This window comes from Cervus elaphus, chromosome 1 (genome assembly GCF_910594005.1).
Source record: "Cervus elaphus chromosome 1, mCerEla1.1, whole genome shotgun sequence".
Classification (NCBI taxonomy): domain Eukaryota; kingdom Metazoa; phylum Chordata; class Mammalia; order Artiodactyla; family Cervidae; genus Cervus; species Cervus elaphus.
The window spans coordinates 28,920,099-28,943,155 of record NC_057815.1 but is presented as its reverse complement, the minus strand read 5'-3'; the positions used below and the strand labels follow the sequence as shown (position 1 = coordinate 28,943,155).

Genomic DNA, 23,057 nt, shown 5'->3' with positions numbered 1-23,057 from the left:
CTTCTCTAACTGACAGAGATGGGCACATAAGCCACGTGCGTGACAGTAGGGTGGAGAGTAAGAGGCAGGCTGGAAATGCACTTGTAATGTCGGAAGTTTGTATCATAGGGTTTTTTGTGGGGAAGGAAAGAGTCTTTTTACCCAGGTTAGGGGGTAAAACATTTTTCCAGAAGATGTGGCTTCAATTACTTCTCTTTTCTTCAGTCCACCAGCCCCAGCCATGCGGTGGTAGCCAATGTTCAGCATGTCCTGCATCTAATGAAGCAACACAGTAAAGCCTTGTGCAACGATCGAGTAGTCAGCAGTATTCCTTTGGCAAAACAAGTGTCTTCACGAAATGGGAAGAGCAAGAAGTCAGCAACGCCTCCCTCCTCTAGCAGTGTTAATGAAGAGCTGTCTGAAGTCCTGCAGACTTTACAAGATGAATTTGGGCAAATGAGCTTGTGAGTTTTGGTGTTTTGGTTTTGTTTTTTTTTTTTAATTTCATTTAATTCTAAAACCTCATTTTAACTTCTTGGTGACTTTAATAATTCTATCATATTTAAATACTTCAAGAAATATTTACTGAATACAATCATTTTACCAACCACTCAACAAGTTACTAGGACTTTAACAAATAACAGCTCTTCTGGGCGAAGTATCTCCTTTTTCTATTACTGTTAAATGTTTTGAAGACCAAGGTTTATATTCAAGTTTTTTTTCCTTGTTTGGGAGCTTGTTATATGTTGAGTTTAGCTAAACATAACTGATAAGTTAGGAAATGAGTGAGTGAAGGACAAGAATCCTTCTCTAGACTTTCCTTTTCTATATTATGTAATGCTCTGTGGGGGAGATAGATAATTAGTGCTTTAAACTCTTTTTCCTTTGCCTCTGGTACCCTTTTTGGACTTAATGGGGAAATTTGCTCTATTTGAAAAAATTGAGTCACTTTTTAATTGGCAAAGCAGGGATCCCATGGTGAGGGAGATGTAGTGGACTTAGCCATGTAACATAGGAAACCTAACTAAGACCTTTTTCTGTTTTTTATATAGTGATCACCAGCAGCTTGCAAAACTTATCCAAGAATCACCAACTGTTGAACTGAAAGACAACCTAGAGTGTGAACTGGAGGCATTAGTGGGAAGGATGGAGGCAAAAGCCAGTCAAATAACTAAAGTTCGAAAATACCAGGCCCAGGTAACTGTTTTCCTTTATGCATTTCTAATGATTAAAAAACAAGAGACAAAAAACCCTTTCCATCAAATATATTGATGACATGGTATCACAGGTAGCCATAAGAAACATTTCCTTATTGTAGGTACTTACTAATTCAGTTCATTAGTTATTAAGAGTTGGTGTTAAGCAGGCTAGGAAGACACTGTCTTGTAGTCTCTTCGAGTAGATTTTATCATCTGAAATACATCTTCCAAGTACTGAATATATTTCATGTTCTTCCATGAATGAGATTTATCTGTTTGGCTGCTCTGGGTCTTCATTGCTTTTGGTGGGTGTGGCACGTGGGCTCGGTCATTACGGCCTGCAGGCTCACTAGCTGCGGTACACGGGCTTAGTTGCCCCGAGACATGTGGGATCTTCTGGGAACCGTGTTCCGTGCACTGGCAGGCAGATTCTTAACCACTGGACTACCAGGGAAGTCCGTTTTCTGTACATTAGACTTACCTTTTTCTAACTAAACACCAGCAGCAATTTATTTTAGCCAACAGCTAAAGTAAAAATAAAGCTCCCTCTTTGAAATTATTGTAAAAGATAATAAAATTAAAAATCCTTTTCATAGTATTAATACATAACCATTACATTCCATCTATCCAGAACATGCTTCTCTCTGCTCAGACTAGTTTGGAGAATGCCTTTCTCCTCATTTATTTAAAATCCTTCTTGTCTTCCATTACCTGTGTGGGAGTTTTTTGCCTCCTCCTTGAGAACTTCCCCCCCTCCAAACCCTCTTGCTTCTTACATACTCTGTTCTGCATTTGGCAGCATTATCTTAACTTCTGGTATAGCACCAGAATTGATGTTTTTCCTCTTGTTTACATGTTTTTATGTCACTATATACTAGTACAATAGGTTTTTGAAGGCTTAAAAAAAAAAAAAAAACCCAGAAAATACATATATATATATATATGTGTTTTAGTTAGTATGAGAGTTAAAAATACCAGTTTTTGCAAGCATATGTTTTAATTAATTTTTCCTTTTTCTTCCACACATTGGTTTTTTGGTATAGCTGGAGAAACAAAAGTTGGAGAAGCAAAAGAAGGAATTAAAAGCCACCAAAAAGACTCTTGATGAGGAAGGAAACAGCAGCAGCCGTTCTACAACCACGGGGACCACAAATAAGAAGGACTTTGCCAAACCGAGACCTGGAGAAAAAAGCAGGAAAAATCTTCAATTATTGAAAGATATGCAATCCATACAGAATTCATTACAAAGCAATAGTTTGTGTTGGGATTACTGACTGTTCATAAATTTTATTCACATAATCTGTACCTCATCAATCAGATATTGACTTTCCAGGTCTCATACTCTTATGTTGAAATTAAATAGCAGACATTTAGGGACCCAGGCTTCATTACACAGGCTTCTTTTGCCACATATCACAACTAAATGTTAAGCCATCTAAACGGAAACTGGGGGTAGTTTTAAAGGCCAAGAAGCCACACATACTGTTCCTTTGTTTGAGATGAATTTGCTGTACTGAGATATTGCACTTTGTAAACAAATTACCAATTTTTTACTTGTGGGTGTGATTTTTTTTAGTAATTCTATTATATAAGTAAAATTAGATTTAAATTATCAAAGTATGAGGCTATCCCATAGGCAGTGTTTGTTTGAAAACTCTCATTTTTAAATCTTGGCATGAATCGCCTGCTTTTGCTTTTCAATACAACCATTAAATATGCTCCATTTCGACTACCGATGGAGGTTTTCTATATTTAAATATTTATAAGTATTTAAGACAATTGCTTTGTTTTGCTTTTTGACATTACAGACATTGGTCAGTATTAAATACACTTGCATTGATGTTAATTCACCATTAAAATTTTTAAAGATGCATTCATTTTAAATCAGTTAAATGTGAAAATCACAAAAGCATTTTTAAAACTATAAACAAATTGTTAATGACGTAAATGAGGTTTTGGAATGAAGAGAGAAAGGGAGGTGTTGTAAAGTAGATATACATATGTATTTTTAGATAATACCTGTTTGTAATCATGCTATTCATTTCAAGGCATTATTGTTTTTAATCTTAAACTCAAAATCCCTTGATTATTTAATTTTGTGTACAGTGTGAGTGCAGTATTAACTGTACACATGTAATTGTCATTGTTAATAATGTGAATCATAGTTTTGAATAGTTCAAGACATGTTAACTTTATAAATTTGCCACTGAAATCAATAAAGCAGCTTTTTTAAGGAAACACTGAAATTTTCCTTAGCAGCCTGTTAATAAAGGCTTTATTTGTTGTAATCTCTCAAAAAAATACATTTTTAAATAGACCATTAATCTCTTACGAGAAACAGTAAGAATATATGTTATTTAATAGATAATTTGCCTTTTTCATGCTTACATAGAAACCAGGTCCAGCAAAACTGAAGTATCTCACATTATATAAGATACTCTGTTATTGTTAAGTCTCAGTCACGTCTAACTTTTTGCAACCCCATGAACTGCAGCACGCCAGGCCTCCCTGTCCTTCACTATTTCCCGGGTTTCCTTAAACTCTTGTCTGTTGAGTCGATGATGCCATGCAGCCATCTCATTCTCTCTCACCCCTTTCTCCCCCTGCCTTCAATTCCTCCCAGCATCAGGGTCTTTTCCAATGAGTCAACTCTTCGCATCAGGTGGCCAAAGTATTGGAGCTTCAGCATCAGTCCTTCCAATGAACACCCAGGACTTAATCTCCTTCAGGATGGACTGGTTGATCTCCTTGCAGTCCAAGGGACTCTCAAGAGTCTTCTCCAACACCACAGTTCAAAAGCATCCATTCTTCGGCGCTCAGCTTTCTTCACAGTCCAACTCTCACATCCATACATGACCACTGGAAAAACCATAGCCTTGACCAGACGGACCTTTGTTGGCAAAGTAATGTCTCTGCTTTTTCATATGCTGTCTAGGTTGGTCATAACTTTCCTTCCAAGGAGCATGCATCTTTTAATTTCATGGTTGCAGATTTTGGAGCCCAAGAAAATAAAATGTCATGGTTTCCATTGTTTCCCTATCTATTATGAAGTGATGTAACCGGATGCCATGATCTTGGTTTTCTGAATGTTAAGCTTTAAGCCAGCTTTTTCACTCTCCTCTTTCACTTTCATCAAGAGGCTCTTTAGTTCCTACTTTCTGCCATAAGGGTGGTGTCATCTGCATATCTGAGGTTACTGATATTTCTCCTAGCAACCTTGATTCCAGCTTGTGCTTCATCCAGCCCAGCATTTCACATGATGTACTCTGCATATAAGTTAAATAAGCAGGGTTACAATATACAGCCTTGATGTACTCCTTTCCTTGATGTACACATTGACTAGACATTAAAGAGATTTCTTTTTGCCTGGGATTGAAATCGAGTTCCAGGATTTTATCTAGACAAGCAGCATGAAATGCAGTGGCTGTGTGGTCACTAAGCGTATTAGGCCTTTTACTGCACTGACTGCATTTCGGGACAGCGGTGGGTGGCGTCTGTACAGTACTGTGGTGGTGCAGAGGGAGGCGGGGCCTGGCAGAGAAGGGAGTGATGAAACAAGGATCATTTCCTGGAGAAGGCAGTGATGCCTAGCCTACACAACAGGAATGACCTTCAGGGAGAACAGTTTCAGGTCAACAAGAACAAAAATGAACAAGGATGGCAGGCATCTGGGACACCTGGGACCAGCTGAGTAGTACTTGCACATAAAAGTTGAGTTGATGCCAATGGGAACAGAAGGGTAAGCAGACAAGTGCCAGGAGACTCAGGAGCTTTGACTTAACTACACAGGTTTGTCTGTAAATTTCATATCCCTAATCACAAAGGAAAAAGTACACCTATGCAACCAATAGATAAAGTTAGAAAACATAACTGTAGATACAAAAGTTGCTAAGACTGCTCTCCCCAGCTTCCAAACACACCCCAATGGATTATCTTTTATTCTGTTAAGAATATCTTTATTACAAGTGTTTTTTGTTTGCTGTTTAACACTTCATTACATGTGTTACAGAGTGGGTATCGCTTGCATGCATTGAAATAACACTGCGTCAAGTAGCTTTGTTAGAAACAATCTTTATTATGTCTTCCTAAATACTTAACTATAACTACATACATTTCAAAATGGGTGAATATCACTTCCAATCCCTGAAATGACACTTGTGGAACACAGCTTGTGAATAGCTTTGTTAGAAACATCTTTATTGTAAGGTTTTCACATTGAACAAATTTGACATGTAACATTGTACAAATTCAAGGTATATAGCGTGTTACTTTGATACATTTATATATTGTAATCCAGTTGCCGCTGCAGTGCCATTTATCACATCATATAACTATAGTTCAGTATTGTCTGCATTCACTATATACTGCATTATCTCTATGGGTTATTTACTACCTGTTGCAAGTTTGTACCCTTAACATCAATCTTGTCCCTCTAAACTCCATCTCCTGGCAACCACTATTTTATTGATTTTTATAAGTTTGACGTTTTTAGATTCAACATATGAGACCAGACAGTGTCTTTCTCTGACTTATCTCCACGTAATGTGCTCAGGGCTCCTCCATGTTGTTGCAAATGACTGGAATCCTTTCTCAAGGCTGAATAATATTCTGTGTGTATATATCCACTATTTGTATCCATTCATCCACTGACGGATTTAGGTTGCTTCCATATCTTGGCTGCTGTGAATAATGCTGCAGTAACTGTGGGAATAATGCATTATTTTCTTTGAAATCCTATTTTCGTTTACTTTGGTTCTTTACCTGGAAGTATGAGATCTATTTTTAATTTTTTGATGAGCCTCTGTATTTTACATAATAGTGGGACCGGTTTACATTCCCATCAGCAGTGTACAGTTAACCCTTGAACAGCATTTCTGCGTCCACAGATTCACCCTCAGACCATGTAGTGCTGTAGTACCTAATTACTGAAAACATCCGAGTGGACCCGCACGGTTCAAACCTCTGTTTAACTGGCAGCTATATAAGGGTTCCCTTTTCGCCACATCCTCACCAGCACCTGTCATGCATCTTCTTGATGAGACCATTCTAACAGGTATGAAGTGGTCCCTCCTGGTTTTTAGTTCCATTTCCCTGCAGATTAGGCATGCTGAACATCCCTTCATGTACCATGGGCCACTCTGATGTCCTCTTTGGAAAAATGTCCATTTAGTTTTGTCCATTTTTTATTTGGATTTTTTTCATTGTTACCAAGTTGTGTGTGTGTTTAAATATATTTTGGATATTAACCTCTGATTTAATACAGTGTAAGTCCCATACGTATGAACTAGTTCCTAGTTCCAAAAGCACATTCGTAAGTCCAATTTGTAAGTACGACGAAGTTAGCCTAAGTACCCAACTTACGGAACTGGTTATACACCACTGCTTTTATGCGTGCTTCTGCACATCCTGGGCTTGAAATAAAGCACTGTACACTGAACGGTGACATGCAGCAAAGCACACAAACGCATGGCCACTTGTAGAGGGTGCAGGCACATGATTATGTAGGCCAGACACGTGACCTTACGTGACTGGACCTGTGAAGGCCTGTTCGCATCTGTGAGAGTTCCCAGCTTGAAGGTCTGTTATAGAGGAGACTTACTGTATGTGGTGTGTGAAAATTTTCTCCCATTCACTAGGCTATTTTTTCATCTTTTGTCTCTCTTGCTGTGCAGAAGCTTCTGAGTTTGATGTAGTCTCCTTTGTTTTCTGCTTCTGTTGCTTGTGCCTTTGGCATCATGTCTGAAAAAGTCATTGCCAAGACCAATATTGAGCATCTTCCCTTCTAGAAGTTTTATGGCATCAGGTCTTATGTTTAAGGCTTTGATCCATTTCAAGTTAATTAATGCATGATTTATGTTAATATATTCAAAGCAGGCCTTCTTTGATTACACTTCAAAAATTTCCCCTCGTTGCCTTATTAATATCACACTAGGCTGTTTTATTCACAACACTTAGCACTATTTAAGTTTTGTGAATGGTGTTAGATAGGCATTCAATTTGGGCTTCCCTGATGTCTCATCTGGTAAAGAATCCACGTGCAATGCAGGAGACCCTGCTTTGATTCCTGGGTCAGAAAGTTCCCCTGGAGAACAGATAGGCTATCCATTCCAGTATGCTTGGGCTTCCCTGGTGGCTCAGACGGTAAAGAATCTTCCTGCGATGCAGGAGACCTGGGTTCGATCCCTGGGTTGGGAAGATCCCCTGGAGGAGGGCGTGGCAACCCACTGCAGTATTCTTGCCCGGAGAATCCTCATAGACAGCAGAGCCTGGTGGGCTGCAGCCCACAGGGTGGCAGAGTCAGACACGACTAGGCACAGCACAGCACAGGCATCCGATTTGGTTGGTTCTGCATGTGTTTCTCCAGTATCCCAGAACTTTGGTGAAGAGACTGCCTTTCCCCACTGGGTGTTCCTGGCTCCCTCATCAAATGTTCGTTGACCGGTCAGCTTCGCTGGTGACTCAGATGGTAAACAATCTGCCTGCGATGCAAGAGACCTGAGTTCGATCCCTGGGTCAGGAAGATCCTCTGGAGAAGGGAGGGGAAGCCCAGTCCAGTGTTCCTGCCTGGAGAGTCCCATGGACAGAGGAGCCTGGAGGGCTACAGCCCATGGGGTCAGAAAGAGTTGAACAGGACTGAGCTACTAACACTTTCACTTTTCTCTCAGTGGGATTTAATTCTGGTCTTTCTATTCCAGTGGGCAGTGTGTCTATTCTTCGTGCCAGTAACATACTGTTTTTATTACTGTGGTTTTGTATTAATAGTATAGTTTGAAATCTGAAAGTATGATTCCCACAGCTTAGTTGTTTTTACCCAGGATTGTTTTGGCTATTTGGGGTTTGGTTTTGTGGTTCCACAAAAATTTTTGGATTGTTTCTTCTGTGTCTGTAAAGAATGCATTTGGTATTTTCATGGGAACTGCATTCAATCTATAGATAGCTTTGAGCAGTAATGGTCATCTTAACAATTTTAATTCTTCCAGCCTAAGGGCATAGGATGTGTTTCCATTTGTGTCCTCTTTGATTTCCTTCAACAAAGTCTTTCTTGTCATTTTCATTGTACAGATCTTTCCCTTCCTAGGTTAAACTTTTCCTTGATAGTTTATTGCTTTTAATGCTATTTTGAGTGGGATAGTTTCCAGGTACTTCATCATTAGTGTAAAGGAATACAACTGACTTCTGCATGATATAACTTTATTGAAATTATTGATTAGTTCCAACAGTTTTTTGGTTGACACCACAATTAGATCCATATAAAATCAAATCATCAGCAAATAGAGAAGTTTACTCTTTCTTTCCTGATTTGGATGCCTTTTCTCTGTCTTGCCTGGCTGCTCTAGCTAGGAATTCCAGTACTGTAATGAACAAGCGTGGTGAGAGTGGGCCTCACAGTCGTCTTCTTGATCTTAGAAGGAAAACTTTCAAAAAAAAAAAAAAAAAAAGAAGGAAAACTTTCAGCATCTCTCCATTGATAGCTGTCAGTTTGGGGTATACAGCCTTTACTGAGGTATGTTTTTTTTTTTACCCAATCTGCTAAAGATTCTTATCATGAAAGGATGTTGTATTTTGTCATGAAAGATGTTTATCTTTTTTTGCATCTACTAAAATGGCCATGTAGTGTTTCTTTCACTTTATTGACGTGCTATATTACATTTATTGATTTGCATATGTTAAACCATTCTTGCATACTACAGATCAGTCCAATTTGGTTATAGTATATAATCCTTTTTATGTGTTCTTGAGTTTGGTTTGCTAATGTTTGGTTGAGAATTTCTGTATCTATATTCAGCAGAGATAGGAGTCTAGTTTTCTTGTATCCTCATCTGGTTTTGGTATCAATGTATTGCTGGCTTTGAAGATGAGTTTGCAATTGTTCCCTCCTCCTCAGTATTTCCAAGTGTTTGGAGGAAGATTGTGTTGATTCTTTATATGACTGGTAGAATTCACCACTGAAGTTTGCTTCCTGACCTGCATATAGGTTTCTCAAGAGGCAGGTCAGGTGGTCTGGTATTCCCATCTCTTGAAGAATTTTCCACAGTTTGTTGTCATCCACACAGTCAAAGGCTTTAGTGTAGTCAATGAAACAGAAGTAGAGGTTTTTTCTGGAATTTCTTTGTTTTCTATGATCCAACGGATGTTGGCAATTTGATCTCTGGTTCCTCTGCCTTTTCTAAATCCAGCTTGTACATCTGGAGTTCTCGGGTCATGTACTATTAAAGCCTAGCTTAAAGAATTTTGAGCATTACTTTACTAGCATGTGAAATGAGTGCACTTGGGCAGTAGTTTGAACATTCTTTGGCACTGCCTTCTTTGGGATGGAATGAAAACTGACCTTTTCCAGTCCTGTGGCCAGTGCTGAATTTTCCAGATTTGCTCACAGATTGAGTGCAGCACTTTCACAGCATCATCTTTTAGTATTTTAAAGAGCTCAGCTAGAATTGCATCTCCTCCACTACCTTTGTTTGTAGTAATGCTTCCTAAGGCCCACTTGACTTCGCACTCCAGGGTGTCTGGCTCTAGTTGAGTGATGACACCATTGTGGTTATCCCAGTCATTAAGACTTTTTTTTGTATAGTTTTTCGGTGTATTTTTGCTATCTGTTTTTAAAATTTTCTTCTTCTGTTAGGTCCACACCATTTCTGTCCTTTATTGCTAATATTGGATATATTAATAACAAATTATACTCATTGCAAAATCAAGAGCAGGGCATAGGTTCAGTCTACTGAGTTAACGAGTAAAAAAATTCTATTTTTGAGTATTATTTATCGGTTCAAATTGTACATATCTCTTTTTTTGGCTGCAGCATGTAGGATCTTAGTTCCCTGATCAGGGATGGAACCTATGCCCCCTGCAGTGGAAGGGCAGAGTCCTAATCCCTGGACCACCAGGGAATTCCTTATCAGTTCAAATTGAACATTTCTCTTAAAGCAGCTGCTATGAAACATCCTTTTCTCAAAAAAAAAAAAAAAAACTTCAAACATTTCTGCATATGAAACTTAAGACAACGTAGAACAAGGACAAAGTTTAAAAGTCAGCTGAAATTTTCTTTTAATTAAAGACCCAAGGGACAAGAAGCTCCTTTGTGTTACAGTACATGACATATGGCTCTTATACAGAGTAAAATAGACACCAGGGAGTCGACTGTTTATACCAGCGCTAGACTTACTGTAGCAGGCAAAAAGTGAGACAGGATTTCCCTTACTGGCATGGAGATTGTAATACATTTTTACATGCAATAAGTTCTTTGGTAGACTTAATCATTTGGTGGAATTACAAAATTTGCAAAGGAAAGTAGCAGTAAAATATTTCATGTAAAATTTGAGCACAGTACTTCTCATCATATGCTCTTTATACAGACTTCATAAAAATGTCAATCCTCCTAAACTTTTAAGTAGAACCTCAAAACTCACCCATTAACTTGTCTTCAAACCCATACAAAAAAGTAAATAAGATAAAGAAGGGCAGATAATGAGTTTTTAAAATACGTTTCATGATGTTGCCAGTAACTGATCTGAAGGATATGGAACTCTGAAATCCTGGACGGCTGCCACTTTCTCCTCTGCAGTCTCCTCCAAAGCACAACTGTAAGGCATCGTTTTGGAATAGCTACCTAATATATCTTAAATTAAGCACATAAATAATGACAGCAATAATTTTCAACTACTACTACATCATAATATCCTCGATATCATATACCCTATTACATATGAAGAACACAGGCTTTGAACGGTAAAAGTAAATTACTTACTACAAAAAAGAAAAACCCATGATGTAGAGAAATGAGCATCAACCCATCTTGATTTATCTGCACGGGGCCCAGTACGTTCAAGTCCAAGCAATGTGGGGACTGGTTTGAAGACTGACGCTCCAACTTCTGTGCAGTGAGCGCTCTTCCGTCAAGAAGTGCTGTTCTCAAGTGGTTTGTGTTTTGATTTTGGCAGACACCAAAACTTCTGAGACAGTATTTTCCTTTGAAAACCAGAAACTTCTTCCCACTGTGGAGCCAAGATTCAAGCATTTTAATATTCTTTGGGCGACTTAGAAGATTAGTGTTGTAATCATGTAATTACACGTGAGGTTACTTCCCTTAAACCATCTGCACTGCTACAGTTATGAACTCATCCTAGAGAGATGTGAAATAAATAAAGTGACTGCAGTTCTCTCACAGACGGGTTCTCCGTTCGGAAGCCCTCCTCCTCACGAAGCTGCCACTGTCAGCAGGGTTCACGGCGACGGCGCCCCATGGAGCGCCTCTCACACGACCGTCTGCACAGGCGTCCCGCACTGTGCCGGAGAGCCAGCTCTCTCTGACGATGAGGTTGATCGGTTGGAAATCTCTCTCTGGAGCTCCTCTACCTTCTTCTGAAGCTCTGCCCGTTTAGCGAGAAGTTCTTTATATCTGTTGTGAATGGGCTCCTACAAGAGCAATACACCATAAAATTACTTAACTAAGCAATCCGGAACAAACCCGAAGTCAAATCATTCTGGTATTTAGCTTCGTCCCTAAATGTTCAGTGCGTGCTTTCAGCTATGGGACCATGCCCACCTTTCCCGAACATCAGTGAAAATTAACTTCAATGACTCCACTGACCCGCAGCTCTTTCACTGGCCTCCTTGGTCTCCCCAGGTGTTTCCACAGGACACCCTGAGACTGGTGCTTGGCCAAATACAACAAATAATTAAGTAACAACATAATCTAAAAGCCAATACTTAAAGATTTCCTGTTATTTAGTTGCAGACTTTTAGTCCTTTAAACAGTTCTAGGCAGCAAATATTCTGTAACGTTTTAAAAAATGGACTAGAATTTGGTGAGGCTTTTAACTCTCCTAAAGCCATTTCCCCCAACCTCTAGAAGTTATCCAGCCCAGCACCCTCATCTGACAGAGGAGAAAAGACGAGAAAGAGCAGAAGTGATCTGTGCAAGGCCAAACAAGCAAGTCATGACAAGAGTCAGGGCACTACTCATCCCTACCGCAGTGCTTTTTCTACTATCCCACTGTAACTGTTAACAGGAAAAAAAGGAAATTTTAAATAAGCACAGATAACTTTTCTAGCCACTTTAAAGGGACAAGAGTAATTCACACAACTGCATGGATAAAACCTCTCACTGGATACTGCAGGGCATGCATACCTGGGGCTTCATCCGGGGGTTCCACCTCACGTAATACCCCACCCAGAGCTCCAGGTGGCGCATGCTGGCCACTGGGTAGAGGACGTGATTGGAATAGCTCCCGTAGAGCGGATTGGTGAAGTCCTCCAGCTGGCTGTTGATGTAAGACCACAGCGACACCGTCCGCCTGGGAAGGTTCTGTAAGAAGGGAAAACGGGTTAAGGGTCTCCACTACACAAGCTGATCGTACACTAGAAGAAATCTGTAAGAAGGCATTTGTGATCATTTGAACAGTTTTAGAGGGAGAGAACTCAGACACTATGGCAACAGCACCACTTTGATTAAAATCAGAGAGCAGTGGAAAACAGTGCAGTTCTCCAAAAAGGTAAACAGAATTACCATACCAGCAATTCCACTCTTAGATATACATCCAAGACAAGTGAAAACACAGGCACGGACAGCCTTGTGCACAATGCTGAAAGTAGCAATCAGTTGCAATGACCAAAAAGTAGAAACAACGCAAGTCCATCACCCGATAGATAGATGAAATGTAATGACACAATGGAATATCATTAATAAAAAGGAACTGAAATAATGATACATGCTACAAACTGAACCTTGAAAACATTATAGTAATTGAAAGAAGCCAGACACAAAGGCCACACCCGGAGTGATTCCATTTATATGAAATGTCCGGAAGAGGCAAACCAACAGAGATTACAGTGTCTGCTAGGGTCTGAGAGGAGAAGGGAATAGGTAGGTAGTAACTACTAACAGGCATGGGGCTTCTTTCCAATGTTCTGAAATTAATGGTGGTGATGACTATATAATTCTAGATATGCTGAAAATCACTAAATTATACACTTTAAAAGTGAATATTATGGAATGCAAATTATAGTTCGGTTTTAAAAACATTTCTTTTTTCTTTTTTTTTTAAGATATAGTAAATCCTACTTGAGGCTCCCCAAAACTGAAAGTCTCTTTGGAAGTTATCCACTGATTATCTAACATTCAATAAATTCTTGATTGGCTTGTGTGCATAGAAATATTTACTGCATGCTAGATACTGAAGATGTAAGGGTGATTTTAAGAATTTTAACATCTATCTTCAAGGAACTTCTAGTACAGGAAGCACTAACTATATAACCATTATCACAGTGGTTTTGTATGGTTTATTTTATTTAATCCTTACAATAGTAAGCACTATTAAGTACGTAAGTTAAGTACTATTATCCCTACTTTTTCAGAAGCTGAAATTAACTTGCTCAACTTCACACAGTAAGTGAAAGATCCAAGATTTGAACCCAGGAAGCCTAGCTCCAGAGCAAGCATTCTTTGCCACTAGGCTTTACAGAAAAGCATGAAGAAACTATTTGAGAGTCTCATTTTTTAGATGAAAACTGAAGCAGAGTGAGACACTAATCAAGATAATTTAGAACTTCATACATAAGGCAGAAGTGTTCGAGGAACACAGAAGTAAAACTTAAAATGTAATCATTATACATTTCTTATAAATAATACCAACCACTGAACAGTGATATCTCTGGGCACGTGGGGTAACAAATTTTAACTTTCTACTTAATATTTTCTCAGTGTTTGAATGTTTTCTATTCTTTTACAATTAAAAAAAAAAACTAAAATGGTTCATATGTATGAGAATGTATTTGGGAACTGAGCTGTGCATTCGTTCAAATGTTTATTTTTTGCTTATTGTATCTTGCTGCAGCTGCTTCTGATGCGCTTCCCTCCTGCAGAAGTGCGGTGACAGGCACACGGGTGCTCCTAAGACACCACACACTTCAGTTCCCTTCAGCAGACGCTGCCTCCCACCCTTCCTCATGACAGAGGTACTTTAAGACGGATCAAGCTCAGACGTGTGGGAAGAAGTGAGCCTATTACAGCATATAAAAGAACACATGGCCAAAGGCATCATCCAAAAGAACAACTGTTCAGCTGAAAGCCATCCCAGGCTGCACTCGGTCGAGAAAGCGTGTATATATAGACAGAGGCAGGACAGGCAGGGATCGTGTGTTACCTCTTTGCCTCTCTGCTGTTCACTGTTACAGAGGAATGTTCCGAATAAACAGCTATATAGGTGGTCCAAAATGGTAATGAGAAAATATTCGTTGAATTCAAAAGCTGTAGGAAACTGCAAATAAAACATCAAAACACACAAAATAATTAGGGCAGCTTCCCAAGCATGTTCATCCCTGTAACACTGGTGGGTGCTTTGTAAAACTTCTTAAAATTAGGCTAAACAGCATTCAGAGACTACATATTTCTAAGCTATTTCGGTATTATTAATATTTGCTTGGTCTTCTGTTCAGAAACACCACTTTGCTGAGACACTTTCTCTCACACCTCCTTTCCTGTGCAGTAAGAACCTAAGTGCTCTCATCCTGCTTCCTTCTGTCCATTTGTACCAGTCCACCCTCAACGTGAGGCTGATCTGACTTGTCTTTCTCTGCCAAGAATGACCAGAAGAAACACAGTAAGATTTTTCTTTAAATTTTCAACAACATAGTTCTTAGGAATTACACAAAAAGTATCAATGTCTCGAGAAAAGGAGATGTGCAGCTCATTTAAAAGCCAACCTTACTCATCTTTTCAAGGAACATGCACTCAAACCATAATATCTTATAATCCAGTACTTTGGCAGCCTGTCTTAAAAGAGAAAATTCACCCTCTTTAACTAGGACAGGTGTTTGACTGGATGTCTTACACAAACAACACAATTTAGGGGTAATTTATCAAGGACCAATTACAGGTCCCAGGAAGGTAAGGGATTTAGTATAATCCATCCTAACCATTTACTGTTTCAAGAATTATTTGAAAGCTTCTATGTAAGACTGTACCATTTATAGGACTGTGAAAAAGAATTTCATGAATGTTTGGATTGTGGCCTTAGTAAATAAATACTGGTGCCAAGTTTTTCTTAGAATGATCCCTACCCAACAGTGGATGAAAACAGCATAAACTGCACACAAAAGGGACAAGAGTGAAAACAAGTTTGCCTTCAAATTTCCTAAATTTATAAGCAGGATAACAAGGCAAATTTATCTTCTTAAACAATTTACTCTTGAATAATAATTTTTGGGGTTCTGAAGCGAATGAAGCAGGTGATAAAGCACATGCCAACATAAAGCCAATTAATCACAAAAAACTTTGTCAAATTCCATCCATTCATTTACAGAATAAATCCCATCTCCTGTACTGTTACTCTTAAACAGCTTATTTATTAGCCAACCGTGAATGCACCCTACCTTATTACATAGCAATTCGAAGGAGTTAAGCCTATGATTAGCCTTTCATCTTCTTGGCAAAACTATCAGCTCAGTTATGAGAAAACAGCTTAATTAGTGGGATTTCCTCACAAACACAACTAAAATAGCATTATTTAAATAGAACATTAATCGTTGCTATTGTTTTTAAAGTCCTGAGCAGAGAAGGAATATTTTGTTCTCCTTATATGTTTAAAATCTGAAGGGCCCTTCATCCCGCTTCCTGATCCCAGCAGTGAGAGACGATGATGAGAGCAGGAGGAGACGCAGAATCTGGCTAATTGCAACACAACTGGTCCTTTTGATAAACCTGCTGTTTAAGCCTCTGCACAAACATTCAATTATTTATAAAGCTGATGACTGCCAACAGACATTACTACTATCTCACATGGTCAGGAGGAAAACACCAAAGAAAAATATAAGCAGACATGTATAATAAAGTGTATTTATTATACACACTTATATAACAAAATATATGTATTTTTTATTTATACATATATAATGTATTTTAAGTTCTATCAGTGAAATAAGATTTAACATTACTTAGCAACTTAAGTGCAAAATCAAGATTTAAACTGCTTTTAGATGTATGGCATATACAAAGTTAACCCAATTACTAAGAAAGAAGCATATTTGTCATGTATTCTCCTCTGCAATCGGTAAATGGGATCTATTTTGTTTTTCTAACAAATATACCAGAACCAAGAGTTGCTCCTTTCAAGATATTCTCCCTGGAAAGCAGTACACTTAACCATCAGCGACGCCTTTTGTCGTCCCCTGATAAGGCATTTTTGATTTTTCCCAACACTGTCAAATACTATCTTAAAATAGAATATGGTAATAGTTAAAAGTGGGCCCGGACTTCCCTGGCAGTCCAGTGGGTAAGACTCCACCCTGCCAATATAGAGGTACAGCCAAAAGATTTAAAAAAATAAATAAATAAAGTCTAATTTCATTTTTCTCTTAATGAACATTTTATTGAAGCTGAAATATAATGCGAATACCAAGCAGAGCCAGCAAGTGCCCTGCTGCCCCGTTCCCATGGCAGTCCAAGGAAGAACCAGCCAGGCTCCTGGTGGTTGGAGGTCTAGGAAAACTCCAGGATAAGTAACTGATATACCACTGAGCGGTACCTGACATATGGGTTCTCAGATTATTTATCATGAGTTAAACATTTTTAAGACATGAACTCTTTGCCTCATTAGTAAAGTTATCCCATAATAAATCAGATGTTTTTCAATCTCCTCTTGTATCTTTCCAAAACACTAAACCTATTCACAGTAATATTTCAAATCATTTTCTAGAATGTTGATAGCTCTAAAGCACATAATCTCTTGCTCCATACCTAAAAACAAAAAAACTGAATCTATTTCATATATATGTTGCCATGATTTCCATCTAAACACATTTTTTCATCAAAATTGCCTAAAATAGGATTTCATTTTGAGTTACCTTGCCTATTTCATTTTCTTTACCTCCTTCAGCAATGTATAAATGAATTTTTGAGTGAATATATTACCATTATTTAACATAAATTAAAAATATTAAATAAAATAATTTAACATGATAATAATACTTCTAGTACCTAGGAAACTTAAAAGAACTTCCACTTTACATGAAATGTAAGACAGTCAGTGACCAAACCCAACTCTGACTAGGTAGCTTAAGAGAGAGATGTAAGAATGGATATCCCAGATAAATTACCTGTCTTGTCATCTGCCAGACACAGTCAATAAACTGAAGAAAAACAGGTGATCTGTCTGCATCTGCATGGTTCTTATCTCCATGGCCAACTCTCTGAAGCAAAGAGTGAAATATTATATGAGCTTTGTAAGATTTTTCAGCTTTTGATGAAAGTAGTTTTCTTTTTCAAGAAAAGTAACATTTGCTCAATATTTTAAAAATTCAGAAAATCTTTTTGAAAGAGCACTGCAAGGAAAACAGAAATCACCAAATTCCACCAAGGAGAAATGTCTATTAGCATTTCAATCTGCAACCTGTCCAATTATTTCCTGGCAGGAGACACTTATAACAGGAATTACAAGTCTGTTTAACAAAGGAAGCTTAGATCCTAAAAAGCTGACAATGGGAGATAGGAGCAGACAGACCTCAGAGCCCAGATTTTTGTCCTGGAGATTTACTATGCCCTGAATGTTAACAGTTCCTTGTACACTAGCCCCAGGAAGCACAGGTCTCCTTTAACACCTTGGCCAGGGCATGAAGGGGACCTACTGCATTGGAGCTCCAGGCGGTCTTTCAAAAAGAATCACATTAGCACAAACCTCTGAAAACTTTTGAAAAATGCTTGACATCTCCCCTCAAGCATGCACTCACCTACTTTCTGAATCGTTTTTCTCCTCTGAGGACCTCTGCTCCAGATGACTGAGATAAACACCAACCCTATACCCCAAGGCAGTGATTCTAAAAGAGTGATCCAGACTTCCAGCAGTGGGAGAGGTCTGTGAGTTCACAACTATTTCCATAATATTACTAAGACACGCTTTGCCTTTCTCAGTGGGTTGGCATTTGCACTGTGCCGTGCTTAGGCGCTCAGTTGTGTCCGACTCTTTGCAACCCCATGGACTGCAGCCCGCTGGGCTCCTATATCTATGGGGGTTCTCCAGGCAAGAATACTGGAGTGGGTTACCATGCCCTCCTCCAGAATGGTGTAAAGGTGATGAAGGAAGAAAACTTCTGGTACCTTAGGAGGAAATTAGGAAACAAGGCATTGGAATCGAGCTATACTATAGTTATTATGTTTGCCCTGTCAAACACTTGCAGTTAAATGAAAGAAAAAAAGCCAATCTCTCTTAAGCCAATGTCCCTGATGAAGCAGTAAAAATTACTAAATCTCCACCTTGGAGTATAATTTTTTAAGTATCCTATGTAACAAAATGGGAAATACACATAACGTGCTTCTGTTGCAGACTTAAGTAGAATGTAGGAAACATAGCTTTTTCACAGAACATTATTTTGACTTGAAAGAACAATTGATATATGAATTATAGTTATTAAGACCTGAATATCTTGCAGACATCTTTTTTGAAAATGTACAAAAGTGAGTCTGTCACTTCAAGGAAAACAATGGACAGTATTTGTCACCAATGATGAAATTCAAGCTGTTGAGTGAAAGTTAAATTTGAGGGAAAATTTTACCTGCCACAATGAGTTTGATAATACTTAAAAGACTTTTCTGGTAAAATTAGTAGTAATATTAATACCTGTGATTTTATGATATATATTGAAATGCATTAAGACTGAAGGGGCTGTGTAAATCAGTAAGCCAGTATTTTCCCAATTACCAACACATGATATTACAAAATCATGCACAGGTAAAAGATCTATTTATTCAAAGTGCAAGACATACCAATGGAATTTAATAGAACAAACACCAAAAAACTCATCAAGCTAGTTTTAGATTCCACACTACAAATAACCACTAAGAAATTACCACTTGTCAAGTTTTGGCACAGTAGCAAGGAAAACTATCCACAATTCTCTGGAAAAAATTAAAATACCCTTTTTTTCAACCTATATATCTGCATGTGGTCAAATTTTCCTCATATCTTCAATCAACAGGACATATTGTAACAAACTAAATGCAGAAGTAGATATGAAATTTATCTTCTATTAAGCCAGATATTAAAGAAACTTGTAAAAAATGTAGAATAATGCCACTCTTCTCATAAAACTCCATGCTTCCTAACATATTATGCTAGTTACTTTTCTTTAAAATGTTATTTATGCTAATATATAACAGGACTTTGGGTTGAATGTGTCCCCCAAAATTCACATGTTGAAAATCGAATGCCCAATTTGATAGTTTTAGGAGCTACCCAGGTCATGAGGGTGGAAACCTCATGAATGAGATTAGTGCTCTTATCAAAGGGACAGGCCCCAAAGAGCTCCCCAACCCTCTTCTACCATTAAAGATAACAGTGAAAGGCTGGCAGTCTGCAATCTGGAAGAGGGCCTTCACCAGAATCCTACCATGCTGGCACTCTGAACTTGGACTTTCAGCTGTCAAAACTGAGAAATACAGCAGTCCAAATGGACTAAGAAAATAGATTATTTCCTTAAATAATACATACATTTAAAAAATTTAATTTCTAATATGGAAAATACTGATATAAACAAAGTTCTTTGGGGTTATCGACAACTGTTAAAAATGGAAAGAAGTCCAAAAATCAAAAAGTTTGAGAATCATTACCCTATATTAAACATGTGCACATACCCACTTAATCAGATGTGCTTTGTTAAATCCTGCTTTCAGATAACAATCAAGAGGGGGAAAACGGAGTAGGTAGTCAGAGTCAGCAATTTAGGAATCCACTGCAGCTTCAAACAGTCTGAAATGTTTATGATTTTGGTTACCCTTATATGAACATATGCAGCACTGGGTGACTGAAACGTCACTCTTTTAACGGTCTTATCATGGTAAGTACATTTTATAGAGTTGAAAAATATAAGCCATCTGAATGGATACTCCAGGTGACCAATTTTATTTAACAGTTCAAGTTTAAAACAGCAGACTACCTTTAAATGTCCATTTCTTGCAAGCTTTTTTTAAAATAAACACTGCTAGTGGATACTAACAGCTAACATTAGAGACAGCATCTGGGCAAACATATTTCAGAAAGTCTTTCAGCTAAGCTAGGAAAACGCTGCCAAAAATCACACTCTCGGGGGCTTCAAGGCCTCTGAGAATCTTACCTCTCGTCTCCAGGATCCTCTAAATAATCTGACAAGTTTCTCTTGAGCAGTTTACCATTAGAACAAAAGGTCAGTCATACGTGAATATCAAGTGAATAAAAGACATGATCTTCACACGCCTTGTGTGAGATGCACATGTGACACCCTGAGTCAAGGCTCTTCACTCACAAGCTGAAATCGGTGTCCGAAGCTCAGCCACTCTTTCTCCACAAGCACCTCAAAGCCTCGGATGGTGCGGTAGTGCCCGTCCAACATGAGCATGGCCAGGGAGGTCAGCTGGGCCGTGCGGTCCCAGCCGTCGCTGCAGTGCACCACCACAGACGTCTTTCCTGACTCCACCCTGTCGGCGATCCTGAGGGCCCCTGCGAGAATAAGCTGAAAAAAGGGTTTTTTCAATGAATTTTTTAAAAAAAATAAATGCTTTCTTCCTCAAAATTTGTAATAGTTTTTTTCAGAGATGACTATCTCAAAAACAGGTGGAGAAAAGAATATCAGTCCTTTCCTAAAAGGAATTTTTGTGAATGGTGGAAGATACTGACACTTTGCTTTTAAAACTGAAAAATCTCAAAAATGCAGACTCCTATTAATCTACACAATGAAATATCCAAACAAAAGGTAACTTTGGGTTCTGAACAAATCAAGAGTATTACTAATAAGAAAGAAGGATTAAGTTCTGAAGAGATCTACTTCTAAGAATCTTCAAATATTCCAACATCATCCATTTAAGTAAAAATAATAACACTAACTGAATTCTTATCTGTTACTTAAAATAGTGATACTTAACCAAAGCACAATAAATATGAAAGCAGTAAAGTTGGATATTATAAAATAGTCTACAGTTTCTATAGCATTTACTCTGTTTTTATACCACACAGCAAGCAAAGCATGAAATTTTAGAGAAAGCTGACTTTTACATATTGGTATGAATGAAAAATTCTCATCAGACCAATATATTATCATGTCAATTTAACTGGTATCTAAAATAACTTCAGGTATTTTTTTTAAATATGCAGGCTCTCTCTGCAAAATAATTTACCTTCTCTGAAGTTGATCTTGAGTTAGAACTAGACAGAATTAGATGTAACCTAAAGAGAAACACACAGTGTAATAGCCTTTAAACTGAACAATAGAGCCCCTCTCTTCTCTGCAATGGCCCAATCATACTTTAAGAACAGCATGATCACACAAACATAGATAAGAGTGAAAGAAAAGATATGCTATCCTAAGGCTTGGAGAACCTCATGATGACCTCTTTTTAATCATAATCGTAGGCATATTTTGGAAGTGGGGTACTCCGAAGCAATCTCAATCTTGTCTATGCATCAGAGTTATCTGTGAGCATTAAAAAAAAGAAAAAAAAAGCCTGGTCTCCATTAATCCTAACTCACTCTTTTAAACAACTTCCACCTATAATTCAAATATGAGGCTTCCCAGGTGACACAGTGGTAAAGAATCCACCTGCCAATGCAGGAGACACCAGAGACGCGGGTCTGATCTCTGGGTCGGGAAGATCCCCTGGAGAAGGAAATGGTAACCCACTCCAGTATCCTTGTCTGGGAAATCCCGTGGACAGAGAAGCCTGGTCGGCTGCAGTCCATGGGATCAGAGTCAGACATGATTGAGTGAATGAGCACACACAGAGCACGTAAGTCAAATATATACGCAAAATTATACACCATTGACCTAAAGGGTTAGAACAGGTGGAAAGCTAAGGCAATGAGGAAGAGTTCTCCGTTCAGTCATCTTCATCCGTTCATTCACTTAAAAGAAACATTTATGGAGTCCCCCACCACACAGTAGGCACTGCTCACGGTGCTGGAACTACAGAGCAGCAAACGGAACAAAGTGCTGGCGTAATGAAGTTTATACTGTACTTAGGTGAGGCCAGCCGGATGCAAATAAAGAAAGAAACAAGTGTGTCAGAGGGCAGCAAGTGAAAAAGTGCCATCCAGACTAGGGAGTGCAGGCAGAACTGTCACTGTGTGTGGAGTGGTTAGGAAACGCAGCTTTGAGAAGCTGATGTCTGAGCAGAGATCTAAAGAGAGTGAGTGGGTAAGCCTTGCAGGTGTGAAGACTGAAGGAGAAGGTGGTCCAGGCACAACTGTACCTCTTTGAAGGAAATGTGTTCCTGTTATAGCCAGTTTTTTGGAAAGAATATTGTACCTGCTAAACAATGAGCTGTAATTTACAAAATGCTACAGTGAATGTCAGTTCCGAATCAAGTCTTATGGTTTTCTATTTACACATCATACAATGTAATAGATGGTCCCCATGACCATGCTCTCTAACAGAAGAACGTTCATGTACTTTGCTACATGAAATTCAAGCTACATGTATTCAAGCTTCTGTTTCTAGAAGAGAAACAATAATCAAAACAGTTTATAATTCTCAAGAGGTCAATTTAGCCTTCAATTTTTCTTAATTTTAGAGCTTTTAATGTGAGTATAAGCTACTCTTTCTTAACATGAAAACTCCTATTTCCATTTATTTCCTATTATCAATATATGTGCTCATATATTATATAGAGATCTATATATAATATAGAGATCTATATTTTGGTAAGCTATATTATTGAAATTCAGACCTACCTGAAAATATTTATAACTATATTAACTGAAATAATGTTTGGTGCTTCAAAATTATGCTTAGGCAAGCTGAGATTCATACAGTCTCCTTCATTTAACTTCTTCACCTCATGTGCCTGACCAGAATGGTTTTCAAAACCTATGGAACAATTATTTATTGGGTGATTTATTTACATCATATAGTGCTACCCTG

General features: G+C 38.3%; 2 protein-coding genes across 4 annotated transcripts in view; one reads left to right on the top strand and one right to left on the bottom strand.

Moving 5' to 3' along the window:
* CEP57 (centrosomal protein 57) overlaps window positions 1-3,433 on the top strand; it is a 46,686-nt gene extending 43,253 nt beyond the window's left edge. Inside the window, exons 9-11 of the mRNA XM_043897975.1 lie at window positions 205-443; window positions 1,032-1,176; window positions 2,222-3,433. Coding sequence (XP_043753910.1) covers window positions 205-443; window positions 1,032-1,176; window positions 2,222-2,452 — 615 coding nt within the window. The 3' untranslated portion in view covers window positions 2,453-3,433. The remainder of the gene's footprint in view (window positions 1-204; window positions 444-1,031; window positions 1,177-2,221) is intronic.
* A 6,773-nt stretch (window positions 3,434-10,206) lies between these two features.
* MTMR2 (myotubularin related protein 2) overlaps window positions 10,207-23,057 on the bottom strand; it is a 105,725-nt gene continuing 92,874 nt past the window's right edge. For all 3 annotated transcript variants that reach the window (XM_043897893.1, XM_043897901.1, XM_043897932.1), the window contains 5 exons: window positions 20,448-20,654; window positions 17,271-17,363; window positions 14,321-14,434; window positions 12,307-12,483; window positions 10,207-11,591 (listed from right to left, as the gene is read on the bottom strand). In XM_043897893.1, the coding sequence (XP_043753828.1) occupies window positions 11,430-11,591; window positions 12,307-12,483; window positions 14,321-14,434; window positions 17,271-17,363; window positions 20,448-20,654 (753 nt within the window). In that variant the 3' untranslated portion in view covers window positions 10,207-11,429. The remainder of the gene's footprint in view (window positions 11,592-12,306; window positions 12,484-14,320; window positions 14,435-17,270; window positions 17,364-20,447; window positions 20,655-23,057) is intronic.